General features: G+C 34.0%; 2 protein-coding genes across 3 annotated transcripts; one reads left to right on the top strand and one right to left on the bottom strand.

Annotated features, from left to right (window-relative positions):
- Positions 1-3,742: 3,742 nt before the first annotated feature.
- LOC141452109 (zinc metalloproteinase nas-13) lies at positions 3,743-11,561 on the top strand. The gene is made up of 5 exons (XM_074123977.1): positions 3,743-4,024; positions 4,926-5,111; positions 8,428-8,727; positions 10,356-10,489; positions 11,277-11,561. The coding sequence occupies exons 1-5, from the start codon at positions 3,877-3,879 to the stop codon at positions 11,427-11,429; spliced, it is 921 nt and encodes a 306-aa protein (XP_073980078.1). The 5' UTR covers positions 3,743-3,876; the 3' UTR covers positions 11,430-11,561.
- Positions 11,562-14,150: 2,589 nt separating this feature from the next.
- Positions 14,151-22,732, bottom strand: fu (STKc_STK36 domain-containing protein fused). 2 transcript variants are annotated; one of them, XM_074123976.1, is made up of 12 exons: positions 22,427-22,732; positions 21,412-21,585; positions 21,226-21,339; positions 20,971-21,116; positions 20,717-20,896; positions 20,395-20,636; positions 20,207-20,309; positions 18,791-18,977; positions 18,445-18,711; positions 18,017-18,362; positions 17,388-17,563; positions 14,151-15,008 (listed from the first exon to the last, which is right to left on the bottom strand). In XM_074123976.1, the coding sequence occupies exons 2-12, from the start codon at positions 21,520-21,522 to the stop codon at positions 14,952-14,954; spliced, it is 1,929 nt and encodes a 642-aa protein (XP_073980077.1). In that variant the 5' UTR covers positions 21,523-21,585; positions 22,427-22,732; the 3' UTR covers positions 14,151-14,951. The 2 variants fall into 2 exon arrangements, with proteins under 2 accessions (XP_073980077.1, XP_073980076.1); XM_074123975.1 differs by lacking the exon at positions 22,427-22,732 and having other exon boundaries at positions 21,412-21,754.
- Positions 22,733-23,107: the final 375 nt, after the last annotated feature.

Below are 23,107 nucleotides of genomic sequence, written 5' to 3'. Positions count from 1 at the left end.
AAAGTGAATTTAATTTAAATCAACTAATTTCGGACGATTAAATTTTATAATTTTAATCATGATTAAAATTAAATTTCGGTTTAAATCAATTGTTTTTTAATTGATTAAATTTTTGCCCAACTCTGAATCAGTGGGCTAATAATGTACAAGGTTTCTACTTTTAAAAGCAAATGTTACTTAACCTGATGGGGTCACCAACTTCCCCGGGTTCAGAGAAAATGGAAACCCCAAAAAAAACTGTTGCAAAAATTTACACCGTTTTTTGAGAGTGATTACCAGATTTTTTTTCGGATTTAGAGGAGCTCTAAGGAAGTATATCCGGTAAAATATCGATAAAGGAAATTTGATGCCTTATTAACCATGACAGAAATTGAGTCAAAATATAAATTTTATTACCCCATAATCGATTATATGATCATTTTTTATTTTTTTAAAATTTTTTTGTAACATATTTCTGCAATTTTGTTTTTTTTTTATCCACAAAATATTTACAATAATTTCGCGATATTTTTTGTGTTTCCTTCACTGGAAAATAAAAATAAATAACTCGATAAAGGGGTGAAAAAAAGTAATAAAATAAATCGATTAGTTATCGTAAAACAAAATCAAATCTTTTTTTTTTTTTTTTTTTTTTTAAGAATCTTGTAGAAAGAGAATAAACTCAGCTACCGCTAACGGTAGATTGCCACGAACTCACGAACTGGAGAAGGCTATGTGCATGCAAGTTGTTCACATTGTTGCGCGCGCACACTGACTGCGTAAAGTAACCAGAATGAACAGGTAACCACTGACAAAATTGACTTGTCAATACGTGCACAGAAAGGTTTCAACATTCGCAAGAAATGATCATTGTGGGCGTTTAGAATGGAGTAAATCTAGTGTGACACTCACACGACTTTGAGCAGTGCTCTTACTGTACATTCTGTGTCGTACAGGGCCGCTGTTTGATTGAAAAAGGGGGCCCCCCCTCTTCAATAAAATAGAATATAAAAACTTATAATTGACGTAAAGCTAGCTGATCGATTTGTGATGAGACCACTAAAAGTCCCAGCATTATTACCACAGATTTCGGAACTGCGCTACAAACAACTTGAAAGGAAACCCCCCTTAAATTTACCCCTCCCTCAGAAGTCCACTTCAGGAAATGTTTCTAAAAAGTCGCCAAAAAAAAAGAACCCGGAAAAATCTCTGCATGAAGTGACCACACTTTTGATCGATCAGTTTTCTTTAAATTTGAAATTTGCATTACATATTTAATTGCTACTAATACTATATTAATAGTAGTTCAACGACACCAAAACAAAAATATTTTGTGGCTACTAGTGGACAAAGAAGACGTAGCTTTTATATAACTTTACAGGCACGAGTATTTTACTGTAAAGTTTGTTCATGCTAGACTGGACTTTAGCGGCACTAAATGTCACGAAGTGGTTGACTAAAAATAAATGGTACAGATCATAATATTATTATGAAATTATATTTGAAAATAAAATCAATTTCGAATCTCGAATGGATTATCGATGTTCAAAACAAATGAATTCAAAATGCAACTTATGTTGAAAGATAGTTTTTTTTGTTTTTTAATCACACCAGTGAAAAAAGGAAGTATTGCAATCGTGACGAAATTGAGTTTTTTTCACCGGAAGTATGGATGAATAGTAGCGAACTTGTTAAGAAGAGAGGAAATTGTTAATAAACTGTAAAGGAAACAAAAAAAATCTATTGTGATCGCACAAACATGTATACAAGCCCATTTTACGTACAACCCAAATTTACGTATAAATTGTACAATTCGCTCAAGGAAAGTATTTCTTCCTGTAAAATTTTCTTCAAATTCTGAATTTTATCAACTTACCATTTAGAAAGTACGAGGGTCGTTTGAAAAGTCCGTGCAAAGTCAGAGAGATAGCACCACTGGCGCGTATCGAGGTTATGTTTAGTTAGTAGCATCTCTTGGAAGAACACACACCAAGTTTCAGCCAGATCGGTCTATTTCTTTGTGTTTGGCATTCGTTTGAATCGAGGAAGTCGAGTGATTTTCAAAAAATGGACGAAAAAGAATTTCGTGGGTTGATTAAACACTACTTTATGAAAGGCCAAACGCCTCAGGAGACTAAAGAGAAGCTTGATAAACATTATGGTGACTCTGCACCTTCGATTAGAACAGTTTATAAGTGGTTTCAAAATTTTCAGAGTGGCCATATGGGCACAAGTGACGCTGAACGTTCTGGACGCCTTGTTGAGGTTACTACTCCAGAAATCATTGATAAAATCCATGATATGGTGAATGGATGACAGAAGAGTGAAGGTGTGTGAGATTGCTAGTGCTGTGGGCATCTCGAATGAACGGGTACATAATATTTTGCATCAACATTTGGACATGACAAAGCTATCCGCAAGATGGGTGCCGCGATTGCTCACGCTTGACCAAAAACGAAATCGTGTAAGGACGGTTTTGCAGCTGTTCCAGAAGAATCCGCAGGACTTTAAGCGTCGTTTCGTCACTGTGGATGAAACATGGATACATCACAACACTCCTGAGACCAAAGAACAATCTAAACAATGGGTTACCAAGGGGGAATCTGCGCCAAAAAAGGCGAAGACCGTTCCTTCGGCCGGAAAGATTATGGCGACTGTCTTTTGGGATTCGCAAGGAATAATCCTCATCGACTATCTGGAAAAGGGTAAAACTATTACAGGTGCATATTATTCATCGTTATTGGACCGTTTGAAAACCGAGCTGCAAGAAAAACGCCCATGATTGGCCCACAAAAAAAGTTCTTTTTCCATCACGACAATGCACCAGCTCACACCTCAGCAGTTGTGGTCGCAAAATTAATGGAAATAGGGTTCCAACTCGTTTCACATCCCCCCTATTCTCCAGACTTGGCTCCCACGGACTGCTATTTGTTCCCCAATATGAAGAAATGGCTGGCGGGAAAACGATTTTATTCAAACGAGGAGGTGATTGCAGAAACAAATGGCTATTTTTCAGACTTGGACAAATCCTATTATTCGGAAGTGTATAAGCCTAAAAGGAGACTATGTTGAAAAATAAAAAAGGTTTACCCCAAAAAATTAAGTAGTTTTTATTTTTGCACGGACTTTTCAAACGATCCTCGTATTTGAAGTGTTTTTGAGACAATCTTCTAAAAATATAAACAAACAAAAAAGCTGGAAAAGAGTCTACTTCCGGTAGAGGATTCGTGTCACAGATTCTACGGGAGTGAGTGAACGATAGAGTTTCGCGTTTCCGGCGATTTTTCTTTTCTTTCTTTTTTTTTTTTGAGGCTGTTGCTCTGTTTAGCTCAAAAGAAAACTTTTCTTTTTTTTCCACGGACTTAAAAGGAAATTCGTGAGAAAACTCGCGAAATGAGAGTTAGTGAATAAGAGTTAGTGAAAACTTGCTACCATTATTTTAACATTTTCTTACAACTGAAAACATCGCATCAATAGAGAAACCATATCAACTTCCGGTTGATAGATTGCGGCAGCACGATCAGAATACATCCTCTTTATAGGGGTAAGAAGAAGTAAAAGAAAAAAAAATCTTAAACACCCGGGCTCTACTGCGGGAAAACTGTAAGAAAAGATTTTGATTTGCTTAAGCACATTTTTCCCTCATAGAAAGAAAACTATGCGGTCTACAAACTGGTGGTATACGGCCAGTAGATAGCGGGCCACAAGTTCTAGTGTAGTGGAAAACCTAAGATATTATGAAACGGCCGCGGTGGTAGTGGCTGAAAATCGACGACCGCCCCGAGTTGTGTGGAGGGAAGGTTTGGGTTGGTAAAGCGGACGCCGAAGTTGTGCAAGCCGGCGAGCTTCTAAAAGACCGAGCGTAGCGGCCGGCGGACCACAGTGTTGCGCGTGATCATGTGTCGATCAGTGTTGCTGACGGTGTTGCTAATGACAATGGATCTGATGTACGCGGCCAGACAGCATCCGGTACCGCCGCCTCCAAGACATCACGGCTACCATAAGATGATGTCCATGATGATGAACAGAGATATGGACGAAGTGTGTAAGTGGTTTCCTGTAAACTCCTTTGTCCGGGTGGCCACATTCTTAGAGTCAACTTTCCGAAATTGCCGTATTTTTGAGGTCCCTGAAGTTCAAAGATGGTCTGTTCCGGTGAGACATGTTAGCTCTCAAATACTTAAAAAAAAAAAAGAACCCAAGAAACTAAAACTTTAAATTCCGTTTAAAATGGTGGGGAGAGGTCTACATCCAAACGGAAGTAGCAATAGCTCACACACAAGGAAATTAATTTGAAATATTTCATCTGGAAAATTCGATCAATGATTTTCCTGTAGCAGCGGAAGTGAACTGTAGAACCATCGGAAACGATGAAGCAAATATCTCAATAGAACTTCCTCATTAATGAGCGGTATTTTTTAACTTTTCTGAGGTTTTCCCAATAATCGCTCTTATGATTTTTCCTCTACACACACAACTTAAAAGAAAATTATTTTCTAGAGCAGTTCTGTAGAAGTAGTTCTTTGTTCTTGCCTTTTGAATGTTATTTCGGTGCAATTATTGTCATGTTACATAGAAATAGATATAAAATAACAAATTTAGGGCTAGACCCTCAAGATGTATTGCGGTACTAGGCTATATTCCCCGGTCTATACCTTTAATGGTTAATTTGAGAAATTTGCAGTAAAGTATGATTGCCAGTCGCCACGATAGCCGAGCGGTTAGAGGCTAGACCCGCAAAGCTAAGATGTATTGCGGTACTAGGCTATATTCCCCGGTCTATAACTTTAATGGCTCAAAATGCCGGCATTCAGCTGTAGTTCTGAAAGGGAACAAAAACTCCCTATATCAATCTAATCTAATCTTCTAACATAAAGCTCTGACCTTCACCTAGAAATATCATCATTCATTTCGATATTTTTTTTTCTATTACATAAACACAACAGTACGTGATATCAACGGTTGGTCACCGATGGACAAGCAGAATATCTGGGAACTGAGCGGCCTACTTGAAGGCGACATCATGGAAGACTATGACGCAGCTCCACCGGAAGTGGAAAGAAACGCTGTACGAGACTATTCAGCCAAGTGGCCAGGCGGTGTAGTTCCTTATCATATCAGTGATGATTTTGGTGAGTAAATTAAGTTTTATTTATTTCCTGGTGATTTTGTGCTTTGCATGTTTAAAATTAGCGAAAGGAAATTTAATTTTTAGAAAAAGTAGTTATTTTTTGTATATAGTCTGTGAAACAGAAAAAAGTTTTACCTTAATTTCATGCAACATTATTAAGAAATCGCTGGCAGTAGTTGCATGTTGACATCACTCAGTTTGTAATAATCAAATAAAGATGAAATCAACTGTAACAGTAGATTGACTAAATATCGCTACTATCGCTACTACTGTACTCTGCAATTTTATGGCCAATAGTGAATGAGATCAAGTCTAAATAAAAAGTATTCCAGTCTGATTATGATATGACCAGGTTAAAGTGACACTGAACATCATCTTAAATCGGGCTGCCAGAACAGTATCATATTTAACTGGCTAAATGATTGTTCCATCAAAAACGTTCAAGCGAGTTCAAGAAAGCTTTTATTCAATCGTAATGGAAAATATTTTCGAATTGAATCATTCAAAATATTCATTCAATTTATCACATTCATAGATTTTAATTGTTTCAGAGAAATACTTACTAATTACGGAGAATGTACATTTCATTAATGGAAAGTTCGCCATTGCTTTTATATTCATAATAATATTCGAGAGCCATTGTTAAGTAATGAAGTAAAACTGATGTAATGTTTATAAAAATTAATTAGGTAATTTAGAATTCATAGGTTGACAACCCTGTCATCAATTTAAAACAGCTGAATAACCTCTTTTGCTTATCCAGTGCTAGTAATGAACGACTGTAGTATCAAGCAGCTACGCACGTACGAGGGTCGTTTGAAAAGTCCGTGCAAAAATAAAAACTACTTAATTTTTTGGGGTAAACCTTTTTTATTTTTCAACATAGTCTCCTTTTAGGCTTATACACTTCGTCCAACGCTGCTCTAGTTTGTTCATCCCTTCCGAATAATAGGATTTGTCCAAGTCTGAAAAATAGCCATTCGTTTCTGCAATCACCTCCTCGTTTGAATAAAATCTTTTTCCCGCCAGCCATTTCTTCATATTGGGGAACAAATAGTAGTCTGAGGGAGCCAAGTCTGGAGAATAGGGGGGGGATGTGAAACGAGTTGGAACCCTATTTCCATTAATTTTGCGACCACAACTGCTGAGGTGTGAGCAGGTGCGTTGTCGTGATGGAAAAGGACTTTTTTGTGGGCCAATCGTGGGCGTTTTTCTTGCAGCTCGGTTTTCAAACGGTCCAATAACGATGAATAATATGCACCTGTAATAGTTTTACCCTTTTCCAGATAGTCGATGAGGATTATTCCTTGCGAATCCTAAAAGACAGTCGCCATAATCTTTCCGGCCGAAGGAACGGCCTTCGCCTTTTTTGGCGCAGATTCCCCCTTGGTAACCCATTGTTTAGATTGTTCTTTGGTCTCAGGAGTGTTGTGATGTATCCATGTTTCATCCACAGTGACGAAACGACGCTTAAAGTCCTGCGGATTCTTCTGGAACAGCTGCAAAACCGTCCTTACACGATTTCGTTTTTGGTCAAGCGTGAGCAATCGCGGCACCCATCTTGCGGATAGCTTTGTCATGTCCAAATGTTGATGCAAAATATTATGTACCCGTTCATTCGAGATGCCCACAGCACTAGCAATCTCACGCACCTTCACTCTTCTGTCATCCATCACCATATCATGGATTTTATCAATGATTTCTGGAGTAGTAACCTCAACAGGGCGTCCAGAACGTTCAGCGTCACTTGTGTCCATATGGCCACTCCGAAAATTTTGAAACCACTTATAAACTGTTCTAATCGAAGGTGCAGAGTCACCATAATGTTTATCAAGCTTCTCTTTAGTCTCCTGAGGCGTTTGGCCTTTCATAAAGTAGTGTTTAATCAACACACGAAATTCTTTTTCGTCCATTTTTTGAAAATCACTTGACTTCCTCGATTCAAACGAATGCCAAACACAAAGAAATAGACCGATCTGGCTGAAACTTGGTGTGTGTTCTTCCAAGAGATGCTACTAACTAAACATAACCTCGATACGCGCCAGTAGTGCTATCTCTCTGACTTTGCTCGGACTTTTCAAACGACCCTCGTATTGTTGGTATAGTCCATCGATAGATTTCTGTTTTTGAGGAAAGAACTCAGTGAGGAATTATTAAAAAGAATATGGCATAACCTGTATAAGTGTGTTGATCAATTTGTGAAAAAAATCAAATGGAATATAGCTTATATTGCTTCTTTTTTTTTTCTAATCTTAGCATGGCATGTTTTATACAAATTCTGACGGGTTTGTTGTGTCCATTTCTTATTCCAACAGTGGTGGATCTAGACTTCCGTTTAGGGGATATTAGTCTATTAAGATAGTAAAATCAATGACGGACATTCTAAGGGGAACCTGCACCGTCAATATTACAGCTGTCAATTGAAATTTGCAGCAATATTTACAATTATTTGATTGAATTGATGCTAAATACAATTCGAGTTATTTGAATCTGATGATGCAATGTCTAAACAGTAAAAACAACGTGATACATATCAGTGATTGAAATCATTGATAAATCTTAATTATTTGTCTAGCTTTCGTGCTTTTCAATAACTAATTAGTAATTCATTTTCTATTTCATTTCGCGACTGAAGCAATCATTTTAAAGTTTGAATTTAAAAGATATCTTTACTTAAGTACATATTACGGAGATCTTTGCTAGCGTAATCTCAAGATTTACCCACTCTATCTTCCTAGAGTAGATTGTAGATTAATTCTAATAAGAGCAGTCTATCTTTAGATTAACACACATAGACTTGAGATCTCAGACTATCCTTAAAAAGGTATAAATATGAATGAAAAAATTTGAAGTATATACGTGCCGCTATGGTGATAGATTGTTATGTAAGGGAGTAAACTAGGTTGTGTATAAACCGTAGTAGGTTAGAGTATGCACATGAATGCACAGTGAGAATAGATTTTACTAAAAAAAAAAAAAAAAATAGATCGAATAATATTAATAGGCATAATATCTAACATTACGTCATGATTGAAAATATTATTTACTTTGTTTTTCTAATAATTGTTTATTCATCTATAAAATTGGTAACCACAGATTTATGTCTAAAGTATTTCCAGTGAGTGAATCAATTGCACAAAGATTTCTATAATTTTGATTTAGTTTATGGTTTCCTTCGTTTAAGCAAATTAAAACAAGTTACCATTCTTTCTTGACCGTAGATTTTTAGTAAATCGGTCCCCCCTCCTAAAAAAAAAAAATTGTAATTTATTACTTTGAGAAGAGATTTTTTTTAAAATAGTTAGGGGCTGTTGCAGACGATGGGGAGGTAGTTGTGATCAAGGGTGCCATGGACGAGTTTCATCAAAGTTCTTGTATAAAATTTCGGCCATACGAGGAAGGCGACTCGGACTGGATATCCATTAAAGGTGATTCACCGGGATGTTGGTCTTATGTGGGCCGAAGAGGCGGTGGCCAGGTAGTGAATCTGGGCCGACGTTGTGTACAACATGGTGTTGCTGCGCATGAACTGTTACACGCTCTTGGATTTCACCACCAGCAGAGCGCTTCAAATCGTGATGATTATGTCACCATTCGTTGGAAAAATATTAGAAGAGGTAGGCTTTTCTTCCGCCCACTTGGATCGCTCCATTAATGCCAAAGTAAATAAGGGACAAGTAAGACTTGGTATTTGTATCTGCGATCGGAATAATCAGACGTCTTAAAGCTAATGAAACAAGCTGATGACCTGTTTGGACTAGCCACTTCTTCAAATAGTGTTATCTCTGCTTAAGATTGCAACACTCATTTCCGCCATATTTGTGCTGAGTCTTGTAGGTTATGTTAGCCCTTCCAACAGTCGGAAGTTGTTAATCGCTGGGGGCTAAGATTGAAGCACTAAAATTGTTGTACATCTTGTGCATGTATCTCTTATTTCTTTGTCCTCTTACTTCTTCGCGCCTAAGGGTATTAAAATGTCTTTATATTTTCCTAATTATTGTTTGTTCTATACATAAATTAAGACGTTGTGAGGCTGCTTGCATACCTTCTTATACACTGACGAATTTACTCGTTTCGTACTTAATTCAATGAAGTAATCTTCAATATATTCAGCATATTGTGCTGCATCCGCGAGGGCAAAATTGGACTTCATTAATATCTTCTAAAACTGAGATTTTATCTCTAAATAAACACACGACATATCTCAACATTCACCCAATTCTACAGAGGCGTTGAGAATGTTAACTTAGGTTTTGCGTACCCACAGCTATGTGCACATATTTTTTTAGCATACTCTTTTATTCGAAAATGTTCGAAAGTTTCATTCCTCCATAGAGTGGCTCTCCAAGTGATTGAGTATAAACTTAATTTTTCTGAAGAAAAAGAAATATGTAATCTAAATGCAACATACTATTTGAGGTTCCGAAATTCAGACTGACACGTATTTCGAAAGGAATTTTTTTTTGAGACTTCATTTAGTCTAATCAAGTCTATTTATGGCAAAGAATAATTTTCATGCTGAGACTCTACTCTCATTTAATTCTTCGTTCATTGTACTGCACTGAACAGCATCATATTGAAGATAAATTATGGTTATAAGGGTAGTTGATTAGGAAATCGATCCGTTGTTCAGCCATTTGGACACTTCCATGCTGACAGAATTATTCCTTTTATTTTAAGTTCAAAAAAAGTTTGATTTCATCAGACAGCCCCCCCCTATTTTCGTATCGGGTTATCAATTGTTTCATAACAATTCTGTTTCAAATTAACCAAGTATTGAATTATGATGCAGTTTTTATAAAATTCGTTCAGCCTTGTCACAATTAATGTCAATAGATCAAACAGCGTATTTCTGTTATCTTTCGTTATTCTAATACTTGTAAATAATGCATTTAACAAGTATTTCTAAATACTTGTACGTAGTACAGACAATACAAAAAATATATCCATAATAATTTGATTTGTTCAGATTTACAATAATAAACCATCCAAAAACTAGACAAAATCGATTACTCCACCAATCATCCATTACATTACAAATCGATTAGTTCGATAGACAATGCGCAGCGCATATACCGAGTCTTACTTGCATTAGGTGAGGGAGAATTTAAATGCAACCTGAAACATAAATACTTTCTATTATTTGTTTATTGTTTTATTTCTTTGTTTACATATATATATATTTACACAAAAAAAATATTATATACAAATATTATATCTATTCTCACTGTGTTATTGTGCATAGGAACTGAAAGAAATTTCAAGAAATATAGTCCAGCGCGTGTTACCGATTTGGGTATTGAGTACGACTATGATAGTGTAATGCATTACAGTTCGCACGCATTCTCCAAGAATGGTAGACCAACAATCATACCTAAAGTAAGTGTATTCATTTATTAATAATGTAGTGGTGTTTTTGAACCATTAAAAAAAAAGTGGAGGTATATCATCTGAACTAGAACTTTGGTTTTGTTCTTGTAGACGATCCGGTTTGATATAATAAGTCGTTTATGATAAAAATAAAAAGAAAAGTCAGAACATTAAAAACAAAGTGTGGCCTACCCGTCGAAAATACTTTATAAGTAGTAGAAGGAAATGTTATAAGGAATGGAAAAAAAAAAAATTGAAATGAGATTATTATATCAATTTGTAAAACTTGAAAAAAAAAGTGCGTTAGAATAGAATTGTACGTAAAGGGAAGTAAATTAAACAGCCCAGACACCGCGATAGGATCAATTGTAACATCCTCTGTTTAGTCGTGACTATATTTCTGAAAGTCTGCTAAAATCCAGTCCTCATTATCAGGACCTAAAGCTGCCTATGTTCTCCAATAGTTCGCAATTGATAAACTCGTACATCTCATGCGTAACTTTGAACCTACAACTTAAACTTTCTTCTAATGATCGTGTGGATAAATGATCTTATCTAGCTCGCGTTTAATTGACCAAAATATTTTCTTAGGTATCTCCAATCTCGGTTATGTTATGGGTACTAATACCAAACGCATGTCTAATAATCAGAAACTGAAGTTTTATTAAAAGAATCTGATTAGCTTATTTGAACTACTCTTTGAAAATCTGTACAATATAATTAAGTTTTTTAACTATTTTTAAAGAAAACCAACATATTCAAGTCTTTAAGTTGTGCTTTTGTTCTCTGTTCACAGGAGGCAGGAGCTTTTATAGGGCAAAGGGCCCATCTAAGTGACAAAGATGTACGCAAGCTTAATATCATGTATGGATGTTCAGATCTGCCTTCTGTCATAGTTCCAACTACTGAATTTCCTATATTTAACTTTTGGGGTTTTCACTTTAGGTAACTTTAGAATATTTAAATAATTGTTAATGTAAATTGTATTTAAAAAAAAATTATATAATAAATGTTAAAAAATAAAAGACAAAGTGGGAGGCGTTCAAAGTCGTCTGGCCTCTGTTTTCTTCAGATCTCGGAACCTGTTATTTCAACTGTTTTTTTTCACCCTAGAATTATTTAGAATTTTTTCTTAGTGTAGTTTTTTAAAAAAATGAGTTTTCACTGTTAAGCTAATTATGGTGGCATACGAACTGTATGACTAAGAGAGCGACGGTGCTATGAACAGAAAGGTTTGGAAGCAGGGTCCCGTTAATCGAGTGTGTCAGATTGGTTTGCTTTAAAGATGGTTTCAGGAGAGAAGGAACAAGGAATGGAAACAGGATGATATAACAGCTTACCTGATATATCTTCAGGACAGGACATGAACAGAACTGGTTTGCTAATTTATTTATTTTCAAATAGGATTTTCAAAAAAGAGGAAACAATAACGTTTCGTTGTCTTTAGCCTCAACATCAGCATATGAGAAGTGATCAAATCTTAATACTAAGTTCTGTCGCATAAATTACAATATTAAGTTTTAAACACCCTGCAATATTGATTTTTCACGAAGTGCGTATTCTTCTACCAGACAAACTTGGCCAAAAAAAGAAAGAAAAACTCTCCAGGAAGCTGGTCACGAGTTGGAAGTCGGGAGATTTCATAAACAGTTTTGCTCTTGTACATTGAATTCCGGTTACTGCGTCGATACACAAGAAGATTAACTTACTCCTAACTTAAAACCTTATTCTTAATTCATACTTTATTTTAAATTTTTTCATGCTTTGTAATACTTTTTTCTTTTTTTTAAATTACGCGCAACTTTTTAAACTGTTCTACTATTTTGTATTCTCTAATTATGGGTTATGTTTGTTTTAGTGGTTATGTGTGCGAACTAATAAGTGGGAAATCCCCCGTTTCGCGTGCCATCTGTTGTAGCCTTGCTACTTTTTCATTTATTTTAAAGAATTTGTAAATAGTTAAAAGTATTTAACTTCCGTCACGACCACGGCACAGCATTTAGTGATTGAACGTTTAAGTAGTATACTTTAAAGGAATAAGCTACTTTACTCACTTTACGTATTTACTAAATCATCACTGTATGAGCATACGATACACTAATATTGATCGAAGAAATAGATTACTCCTCAATAATTAGTTACATGAACACGTTATAGCCGATTAGAATGAATGGAAGAAAATGATTAGAGAAGGATTACGATTATTTTAATTTTAGGTTAAGCTGTAAGGATGGCAGGAATTTAGAGTACTGATCCATCCATTAGTTGGTAAGTTTGTATGTACTATAGTTGTATATAGTAGAGGGATGAATGTGTGAAGCGAATGTATTTATAAGTAAGAATGGAGATTGATATTCTAGTGATAAGCACCTAGACGATGCTGGCTGTATGGCGAAAGCAAATGCCAAAAAAAGGCAAAAACTACTTAGTCACCGCCTCACTTTCTGAACTCTGTTCCCAGCATAATTAGAAAGAGGGTCTGGATTATTCTTTCCTAAGAATACCATCTCCCCCTTTAGTTTACAGTAAAAAAATAAGACCTTCTACAACTTGAAAGTGCAAGACTCTCTGTCTCAGAAAATTAATAAACTGAAATTTGAACTTCTTCCCGCCTGCTTTATAGTCCAGACGAACTTATTCCCAAGTATTGGCGGCTACAGAGGAAGTTATAGTAGGATTCATGGAATTTTTTTTGCCTTTAAAGTACTTTGGACAATACTTTTATAGTGGAATCGAATCACTAAAACAAAGATGTATTGAATTCATTAACCAAAAAAATAGATTATACTTTACAGAAAAAAAGGTCCGGTAAGTCTTAAATTCTCAATAAAGAAAGGAAGTCAACAATGTAGACTTATTATTATTGAGTACTCCACAACTATTAAGAATAAATTCTTTTTTAAGACAAAAACTTTGTTTGTAATAAGTATCTTCTTACACTTAAATTGAGCTCTTTTTCTCAACTATAGAACAATTTAACTTCAGTTCCTAATCAAGGAATTAGTTTATTTTTTAACTATAAGTGTTTTAGTACACCATATTGGCCTTCCGATTGTCGAAGCGAGCACATCTCTCCGACCATTACTTTTACAGCATGACACTATCCGATTGTTTCGAGGGAGATGTCAGACTAGATATGTTCGGAGTGACGAACGATATATTATATTTTTGAAGTTTTCTATTCAATTTCTTCAATCTTTTGTTTTTTAAAATAGTTTTTTAGCACTTCTTTTGGTATTTTATTACTACTATATTATGTACATATCTATATTTTCCTCCAATAATAGGATACAAATACTAAGTCCATTTAAAAAGCAGGAATGCAAATAAATAATTTTTTTTTTTTAAGTTTTTCTTTATTCTGCTACTAAATTACACATTTATTTAAAAAATAATTAGAAATTACAATAAAGTATCAACAAAATACATTTTGTTTTTACCTATATCTTATATACCTTTCTGTACAATTTACAAACCAAATTTTACAATTGGAAAAATATAACTACTTTTAATAAAAATGATCACAGTTTTACAGCGAGATTAAATTATTATTAATTTTCTCTTTAAGCGTACAATATTTCAATTATTCTTTACATTTTAGACTACATTTAATAATATTAAATTTATACAATATATCTGAAATACTTGTTTGATCTTTTTAACTTATAAACATTACAATTAGTGTGACATTTGATAACTTTTAATCGATATTAATTTATATGACTCTAATGTTGATTATTTACAAATTGAAATAAATAAAAAGTATGGACAAAAACAATTCTTTAGTTCTTAGAAACTCTAAGGAGGATTTAATAAAAAAAGAGAGCACGGTTTAACGATGGGTAAGCTGTATCAAAGCCGTACTAAGAAACTATTTCACACAGGCCGTTAAGGAAATATATGTATGTACCATTAAAAATTAGATGTTCAGAATCGATTCAATATTAATATTTCGATAATATTAATCAATTTATTAAAATCATTACTATTCAATTAACATTCTTATAAAGAATTAGTGGTGAATAATAAAACGTTTTTGCTAGTCGATTTGTTACTAAAAAAAAAAAAAAAAAATCTGCAAACATTTTTTGAAGAATTCAACAGTTAATGCTGACCAAATCTGGTAAAATTTGAAAATAAAAAGCTCAGTCTATGTTACAATCAAGCCTTTTGGAATAACTTTAAAACTTTAATTTTACTCGAAAAGGACACTGCTCTCAGGCGTGTTTTCTTAAGGACAAGAACTAACTGAATATCTAGCCAGAGTATTAAAACCTAGTTCATGTAGTTCAATATAATGAATTCGAATCATATTTTATGCTAACAAATACAATTTTTCAAAACAATCACGTTTTCCATAGACTTTCTTTCATTGATAGGTAGTAAAATAATGGATAAGAAGTGGTGTTCTAGATCCAATTGCAACTCAAGAGAGGCTACCTTGTGAAATAGTCAAAATATTTCAATAAATTCAAGATTTGGCTGTACTGGGAGATGTCTTGAGTTCTTCCAAAAATTCTTCAGCTAACTGTAAAAAAATTAATAAACAAATAATTTTTATTTACAAAATATTACACGCCACTATAGATTCATTTAAAAATAAAAGAAAAGAATTTTAAACAATAGCTATAATTTAGCATTACTTGTTTCCAAAAAAAAAAATTAAAAAGTAACTGTTTAAATAGAAACGTCAAAATAAAGAATCTATGACTGATCAATGAGCAAAAACTTTTAATCGTTTAAATTTTCCACTAATTTTGTTCACTTATTATTTTCTATTCCCTACAAAAAAAAGAAGCGTTTTTGTGATCACACAAAGTTTCTATTTTTGAGTATTCATTGGAAAATATTAGTTTTGTAGGTCCTCAGAATCCGAAAAAGTGGTTTTTATTAATTTCGCACAAGTTTATGTTCCTATACATGAGCAAGAATCAAGAAAATGAAAAATTGTTGAAAGTTTTCAATTTATCTGTAACTTTTATTTGAAACATTTGTCCATGAAAAATCCTATTTCGGTAAATCTTTAGAATAGCTCCCCAGAGGCGTGGCCTAATTCGAAGTGATTCTGATTCGCTGTTACTATAGAACCCGCCATATTCAAATATAAATATAAAACTATTTATTCATTTTATATTCACACTTAAATCTAGCGGGTTATATGGTACCACCGAATCAGAATAACTTCGAATTCTTTATTTATTTCTTAATGGGGGGCTTCGCCCCCCACACCCCCTGATTTTTTCTTTTTGGGGGGCTTCGCCCCCCATACCCCTCCTAACCTACCTAATCACCCTCAATTTTTTAATTTTTGTCACAAGATTCATTACACTAATTACACAGAACAACACAAAAGAAACTTACCTTATTCCGTGGAGTCCCTTTCCTGAGGAGGATATATCTCTCGAACTCCCTCCAGAAAATCTCTCATAAGGTCGCCACTGGAAGAATGACTCCTATGCCACATATACTCCGCTAAGTAGGAGTCAAACTGGCCAGTGGCGGTCCTTCTTGGGAGCTGCCTTTTTATGGAACTCCATGTTCCCTCAATAGCATTCGTGTGCACTTCACTTTCCGGATCTTTAAAATTTAGGGAGTGATTTACTTTCAAATGCTTGAACCCTTCGTTTTCCAGACATTCATATGACTTCCAACAGTCCGAGTAAACTGTAGTTCCTGGCAGTATGAAAGTCTTAATGACATCTAGCAACGTATCTTTATCCCTACTTTCAACGACCCTGAAAAAGCATTTATTCGACCCCCTCTCCACACCTCCAAACACCCATCTACCATCCACATGCTTTCCCCTATTATATTTCCTCTTACCAAACTTGCTTTCATCTATTTCCACAATCTTGCCGACGCCTCCAAGCATACTACTTTCTTCAATAACCATCTCCATGCACACCTCTCTATAAAAACTCCGCCAGTCACACACAGATCCTTCACTCAAACCCAATTCAAAGCACACATCACTCTGCGTCCTCTTATACACAAAAAACTCCGTCATCAGTAATATATCAATCATACTTAATTTGCTACTTTCAAACCAAGAACCCTTTCGCACACTTCTCCTTACATCATGATCAGGGGTCGAATCGCCTCGGCACCTCCATACACACTTATCAATCACACTATTTTTTTTTTCATTTTCATCTCACATCCACACTTCGGACATACATATCTCCTACTAATCAAACCAACATCCATACAAAATTTTACAACATTCATTACCCCACCCTCACTCACACTACAGCCATCCTTTAATTTAAAACGCTCATACTCATAAAGTTACAAAAAAACCGCACCTCCGGTCACAAAGAGAGCACTCGCGGGAACTATTCATACATTGAACAGGAAGCACTTGCTATGCAGTATGTGTACTGCGCCTGCGCGCTACACAAAAGCGCTACAAAATTCGCACCATCCGCCACAGTACTACTTGGCGGGCAGTAGTTTCAATTTTCCCCGGTAGGTGCTCTGCACTTCCCACCCCCTAAAAAAACAGGCCACGCCTCTGGGGCGCTATTCTAAAGATTAGCCCCTATTTCTATTTAAGACAATTCTGAAGACAAGTAAGATGAAGTTTTGCTTTAAAATTTCATATAAGTTCAATTTACAAGTCTCATATTTGTGTAGTATTGATAGAATTAAGTAAAATTCTCAATTTGTAGAAACTTGACCAGTTATTTTTCTATTTATTTGTAAAAAATAAGTCGTGGTAAGAGAAATTCGCGTCAGTACACCGCATTTCTTGCCCAACAAGTTAAACAAAGCCTACTTTTCTATAAACCACTTTTTGGAGATTGTCAACATTCCTATCGTGATGAAAAAGAAATTAAAAATAAAAATCCTAAAGAAATAGAGATCTCAGCTTCTTTTTTAAGAAAAAAATTAAAATGAAACTAACCTTTTTCTGATTTTCATTTGTGCTCCTTGTCAACATTACAACAATCTCTTCAAACTGTCCAGTCCATATACTTCTAAAAGTATCTGTACACTGTTTGGACATCAACTGCAGTAGACCAAGCGTTCTTAAGCTTAAACCTTCATTACTACTATTCAACATACTGTATAATTCGACACCTTTTAAAAACAAAAAAATACAAAAATATAAAAACAATGTAACCGGTGAAAAAAACACGACGCGAAAACATAACCTGAGATTAAGAGTTAACATAACCTGAGGTTAAAAGGTTACAAACATTTTAAGAGTGATATGAATTTAAAAAAAAATTGTTTTAAACGATTTGAGAAGTGTATGCTCCACGCGAGAATTACAAATATTAGCCCAACGAAGTACACAATACAGCGGATTGTGTAGAGGTGAATTAATTGAATTTTTAAAAAAAAGGTCCAATGAAATAACATCAAAAATAAGACTGCATATGTATATTTTATACGTTTATAGAACACCCTCAAAAGTCAAATGTTAAACAAAATAGATAATTTCCTTAAAGCTGTAAAGAATCAGTCTATCGATTATTTAAACCTTTCTGTCGCAAATTAAGGATAGATAAAGGTTTAGATAAAACTTACCTGGATTTTCAAATCCTTTTATCACTTGTTCCACAAAAAAAGAATACTCATTTAATTGTCTAAGTACATGGCATAAAATACAGATCATATTCACAGAAAGTCGTACTTTTCTTCTACGCAAACCCAATAAAAATGTATAGGGTGCAGCCAACGACAATACGATTGAAACTTGGCAAAATTGTTGTAAAAACATATTATCTGAATAAACAAGATTTGTGATCAACAGAAATACAGCTTCCAATGCTTGTAATTGTTCTGCGTTTAAATTATTTTCTGGATCAGTTTTCTGGATTAAAATCGAACTGGTATATAATAATTTTGGTAGAACTTTAACATTATAGTAAACCTGGAAGAGAAGTAAAGATAATGAGTTATTTTTTTTTATTTCTTAAATGCACAGGTGTTATCTAGAGTGTAATTGCGATCACCTGTCTAATTTTGGTCAACTCAGTTTCAGCTAATGTTGACACAGCAAATGGAAGACAAAATAGACATGCGTAATATTCAACCACATTTGCATAGATTGATCCCAAAGATCGACAGATCATATTTAAGAACGCTGGATCACGCATTGAAGTGACATCGCCGAGCATAACTTCTTCCATACTCTGATGAAGAAAAGCTAACCATTCTTCAGCTTCAATTGAGGAAACAGTCTTAGTTTCATCATAATTGATTGCCTCCTTTAGTTCACGCTATAATCATTTTAGAAATCTAATTAAACATTGCAAACAAAATTTTGTTTTTAATTTTCCTTAAAAGAAAATAACTTACCTCCAATTTTAGGCGATCAAGATGGCTAGGAATATTTTCTCTTTTAGTATTCAACGAAATTTTCCCTAATTTCTTCTCTAAAGACTTTAAATTCGCTGATAGATCATGATTTTCTCTGACTGCTTGATTTGTACGTCTCACATACTCTGGATTCAACATTAAATATCTTCCATATCTATCTTGATGCCTAACATCCGAAAAGAAACTGATCAAATATTTTTTTTTTTTATTAATTTGTTTTTTAACATTGTTTTTTACGTTCCTATCCTCAGGGTCATCATTTGTGACAGTGCATTGAAATGTTTTACAATTACATTATATCTTCTTTTAGTTGCATTACTTTTTAAAAAGTATTACACGTACAAGCATAAGTATTTGTAAAATACTAGCTCAATAGTTTTGTTGTGAAATATTAGCCGTATTAATTAAAACAGAATCACGTAAACCCAAAAAGACAAATATAAAGTTACAAAATACGGTAACGAAACTAGAAGAATATAAAATAAATTTAAAAAAATAACAGTGTTCTAAAGCAGATCTTTTCAGTAAAGGAAATATTAGGTTGGAACACTCGTTAAACTGAAGCGATGATTCTAAATATGAACACTACTCCAGGGATATCCCACAGTTTGACCGTAACACGTTTTCCTTCAATATATTTGATGGATAACCTGATATTGCGAGTGAAGAAAGATGATCGATTAAACGATTGCAGAGTAATGAAATTTAAAGAAATAACATACTGATAATTTATGGATAAGAAGGATTTTTGTGTATTATTGGAAGTTCGATAAGAACATTAAGACTTCTTAAAAGACTTGTGCCTTTGCATCCAACATAAGGAATTGGCAGAGTCCAGATATTTCCAAACATTTTGAACCTATGCCTTAAATAAATACATAAAATTTTAGAGATTTTTTTTTTTTTTTGTGAGCCATTTACGATCAAATTTATGTATGTATTTACAACCTGTACGTAATAACAACATGTAAATGTGTTCTATATTGAGTTTGGCACAGATTGTTTGCTGAATCCTGGTGGATCCAGCGCCACAATCGGGGAGGCATGTTGAGAGGAGCTAGCTAATGCTGAAACTCTCTGGAGGTTGTATGCGGGGCCATCGTCGTTTCTGGCGTCGTGGAGGACTGGGATGATGTAGATAAGGCTTGTGCTGCGGTATTAGGATGTATGGTTAGCCTATTATGGAAATTAAGGAAGCCGAGAATGTATTAGGTCACTGATTAAAAGGATTCTAAAGGAGGATTAAACTGGATACATAAAGCTCAGCTGCGTCTAAGTAGTGCCTTGTATAGAGTCAGTTTATTCCGTCCATTCATGGCTGATCTCTGCCCTAGCAGTCTTCGTTCAAATTGTTCAAAACTTATTTTACAAAAAAAAAATCTCTAGAATACACACCGCAATTGCGTTGCAGCTTTTAACAAAGCTAAATCCTGTTTCTGCATAGCTTTTGCCTTCTCTTGTGATACGGTCAGCTCAGCTGTAAGTGGCGTAGTCACAGCTGTGATCGAAATAGAAATTAATAATAATAATAATAATAAAAGGTGTAAACGAAAATAAATAAAATGAAAATAAGGATTTCTTACTTTTATCACCAATAATTAAAATACTTCCTTTAACAAACGGATGTTCCAGTAAATGTGGCCAGCTAAGTCTTTGCGTAGGATCTTTATTTAGCAAACCTTTCAATAGGGACTGACAATTCTGGGAGATATTCTCTGGCCATTTGATTGACTCATTTCTAATTAAACTTATCAAATGTAACAATGAAGTTGTATTGAATGGTGGTGAACCTACTAACATTTCATACGCAATACATCCTAGAGACCTTAAACAAATATGGATACCTCAGAACATGTAAACATTTCTGAAATGTCAAAGATAAATGATAACAAGACAATAACATACCATAAATCCACATTATGATCATACGGTGATTCTTCCATTAATTCTGGAGCCATATAGAGCGGTGTACCTTTAATTGAAGTTAAAACGTGAGTTCCTGTGCTCATACTTCTAGCAAATCCAAAATCACATAATTTTGCTACACCATCTTCAGACAACAGTACATTTTGTGGTTTCAAATCTCTAAAATTAATAAATATTAATTTCTCAGCAAAAAAACGTAACTGGAAACCTAATTTAAAAAAAATAAATCACACCTGTGTATCACTCGATTTGAATGGAGATAATATAGCGCTGAAATCAAATCACAAATAATTTTTACAGCTTTATCTTCACTTAAGTAACCAGCTTTAGCCAAAGTTTTGTACAAATCTTGGTAGGCAAATTCTGTGACAACAGCTATCTGAAAGTTGTTAGTAAAAAACTTTAGTTAGTTAATAAAATATCAAGGCTACTTAATATTGTTGCACTCTTAATATTACAAAAATATACTACTTTAAAAAGAATAAAACCTCATTTTCAGTCTCAAAAGAATCCAACATTTTTATAATATTAGGATGAAACAGACGTCGTTGTATTTCGCATTCTTTTCTTAAGTTTGTCAATTCTCTCTGAGATCTCCCACACTGTAATTAAAATCAATTTAATAATCGTTTGAAACGTTTACACAGAAAGAAATAAACACTATTTTAAGTTACCTTAGTAATTAGTTTTAATGCAGCAATTTCATCACTAGCCCTAGATTTAACTTTATATACACGTCCAAACGAACCTTCTCCTATTTTCCCAATAACCATGTACTTCTCCATTATTTGATTTTATTTGTTTAACTTCTTAGGCATTTTTCTTCACTACCTCCTGCAGCTTATTTGCTTAAATGTAATCATAGTAGAGTTATTTTTTAATTTCATTTATATTGTAAACAATGTTTGTTGCCCAAACCACTGAATTTCCTTCGCAACATTCTTACTTTACACCAACACTTCGACGAGACCCCATCCTATTCTTGCATTTATAACCTACTCTTAAGAAACCTTGATTCCCTTAATCACTGCTTTCAAGATATCAGGTTTTTGAAAAGTAAATACTTTTTAAATTAATTTAAATGTTTGTTTAATTAGGTTATTCCGATTAGTGTAAAATTTGAGGAGTTAAACGTTAAGCTATATCATCATAACTGTTTTCAACAGACCACTTCCCTGAATGAAGTAATAGATTTACCTAAACGTTGGTGAGATGAAACAAAATTTGTGTTTGAATTTAATTGATACACCGCACCTCAATATTACCAAAATAATCAATTAACAACGGTCGAAAACCAAAACTATCATTAAATTAAATAGTTTTTTGTGCTCAAGGTTTATTACTTAAATGCAATACTCATATTCTAGAAACTTAAGATAAATACTGAGCAGTGAACTCTTGGGTTTTCTTTTTTTTTGATCATTAAAAAAATTAATATTTACTGGTTTATCCTTCAAAGTACAATCTACTTTAAGCCAGCAAACCAATTTCTTTTAGATACCATGAAGATTCTTCGGAGTCAAACAAATCAAATCAAACTGTTTTAACCTCCTTTTTAGTAGAAATTTTTACACAGCATAAATTTAGCCTAGGGTCGAAATACATAAGCGATTTTAATCTTTACCAGCTATATCCAAACTTAAAGTTACACCTGTATCTTACCTACAATGGGCCGACTTTAATACTCACTTGTACTTACGCCCTAAAATATTCAGTAACAGTACTTGTTTTAAGTTTACTTGCAACATTACCATCAAGTTCATCATTTTCTGTAGGATCCTTGATGTTCTACATCCAGGTTAAAGTGAGCATTTTGAAATAATAACTTGATGAATTGATTAAGATACCACAATATCCCAATTATTTACTAAAAAGCTAGAAGATGGTAAAGTTTTCTATCTCAGTTAAGGTGTGCATGCGGACCATTATCAGTGGCGGATATGATACGAAGATATGGTAAGTAAGAGTAGTACGAAACATTTGAAATTTATACGCGATTGTGATTGCAATAAGGTCAATGCCTTCTCGATTGGATTTTCTATTATATAGTGATAAATTTTGTATTAACTATTTGTGTCTGTCATTAGTTGTCTAAGGTGGGATATTTACAGTATGGGTCATATCTAAATATATTTCTTTTGTTTTGGTTTTCTTATTTCTTATAATAAACGTATGGTTGAGTGTTATGGTTTTGGAAATCTAAGGCTTCATTTTATTTTCTGTTTTCCATTTCTTTTCTCTAAATAATGGGATGTACAATATGTCTAGTGAGTGGCTGAGCCTTAATTGCAAGGTTATATGTATAAAATAGAATTCTGTATTTTATTTTTTGCATACTGTTTCTTTTTCGGGTATTGTAAGCCATGTTGT

This window comes from Rhodnius prolixus, unplaced genomic scaffold, assembly GCF_049639745.1.
Source record: "Rhodnius prolixus isolate KJV_2025 unplaced genomic scaffold, Rpr scaffold_44, whole genome shotgun sequence".
Classification (NCBI taxonomy): domain Eukaryota; kingdom Metazoa; phylum Arthropoda; class Insecta; order Hemiptera; family Reduviidae; genus Rhodnius; species Rhodnius prolixus.
The sequence above is the reverse complement of the archived record's forward strand: the minus strand, read 5'-3'. Positions and strand labels throughout refer to the sequence as shown.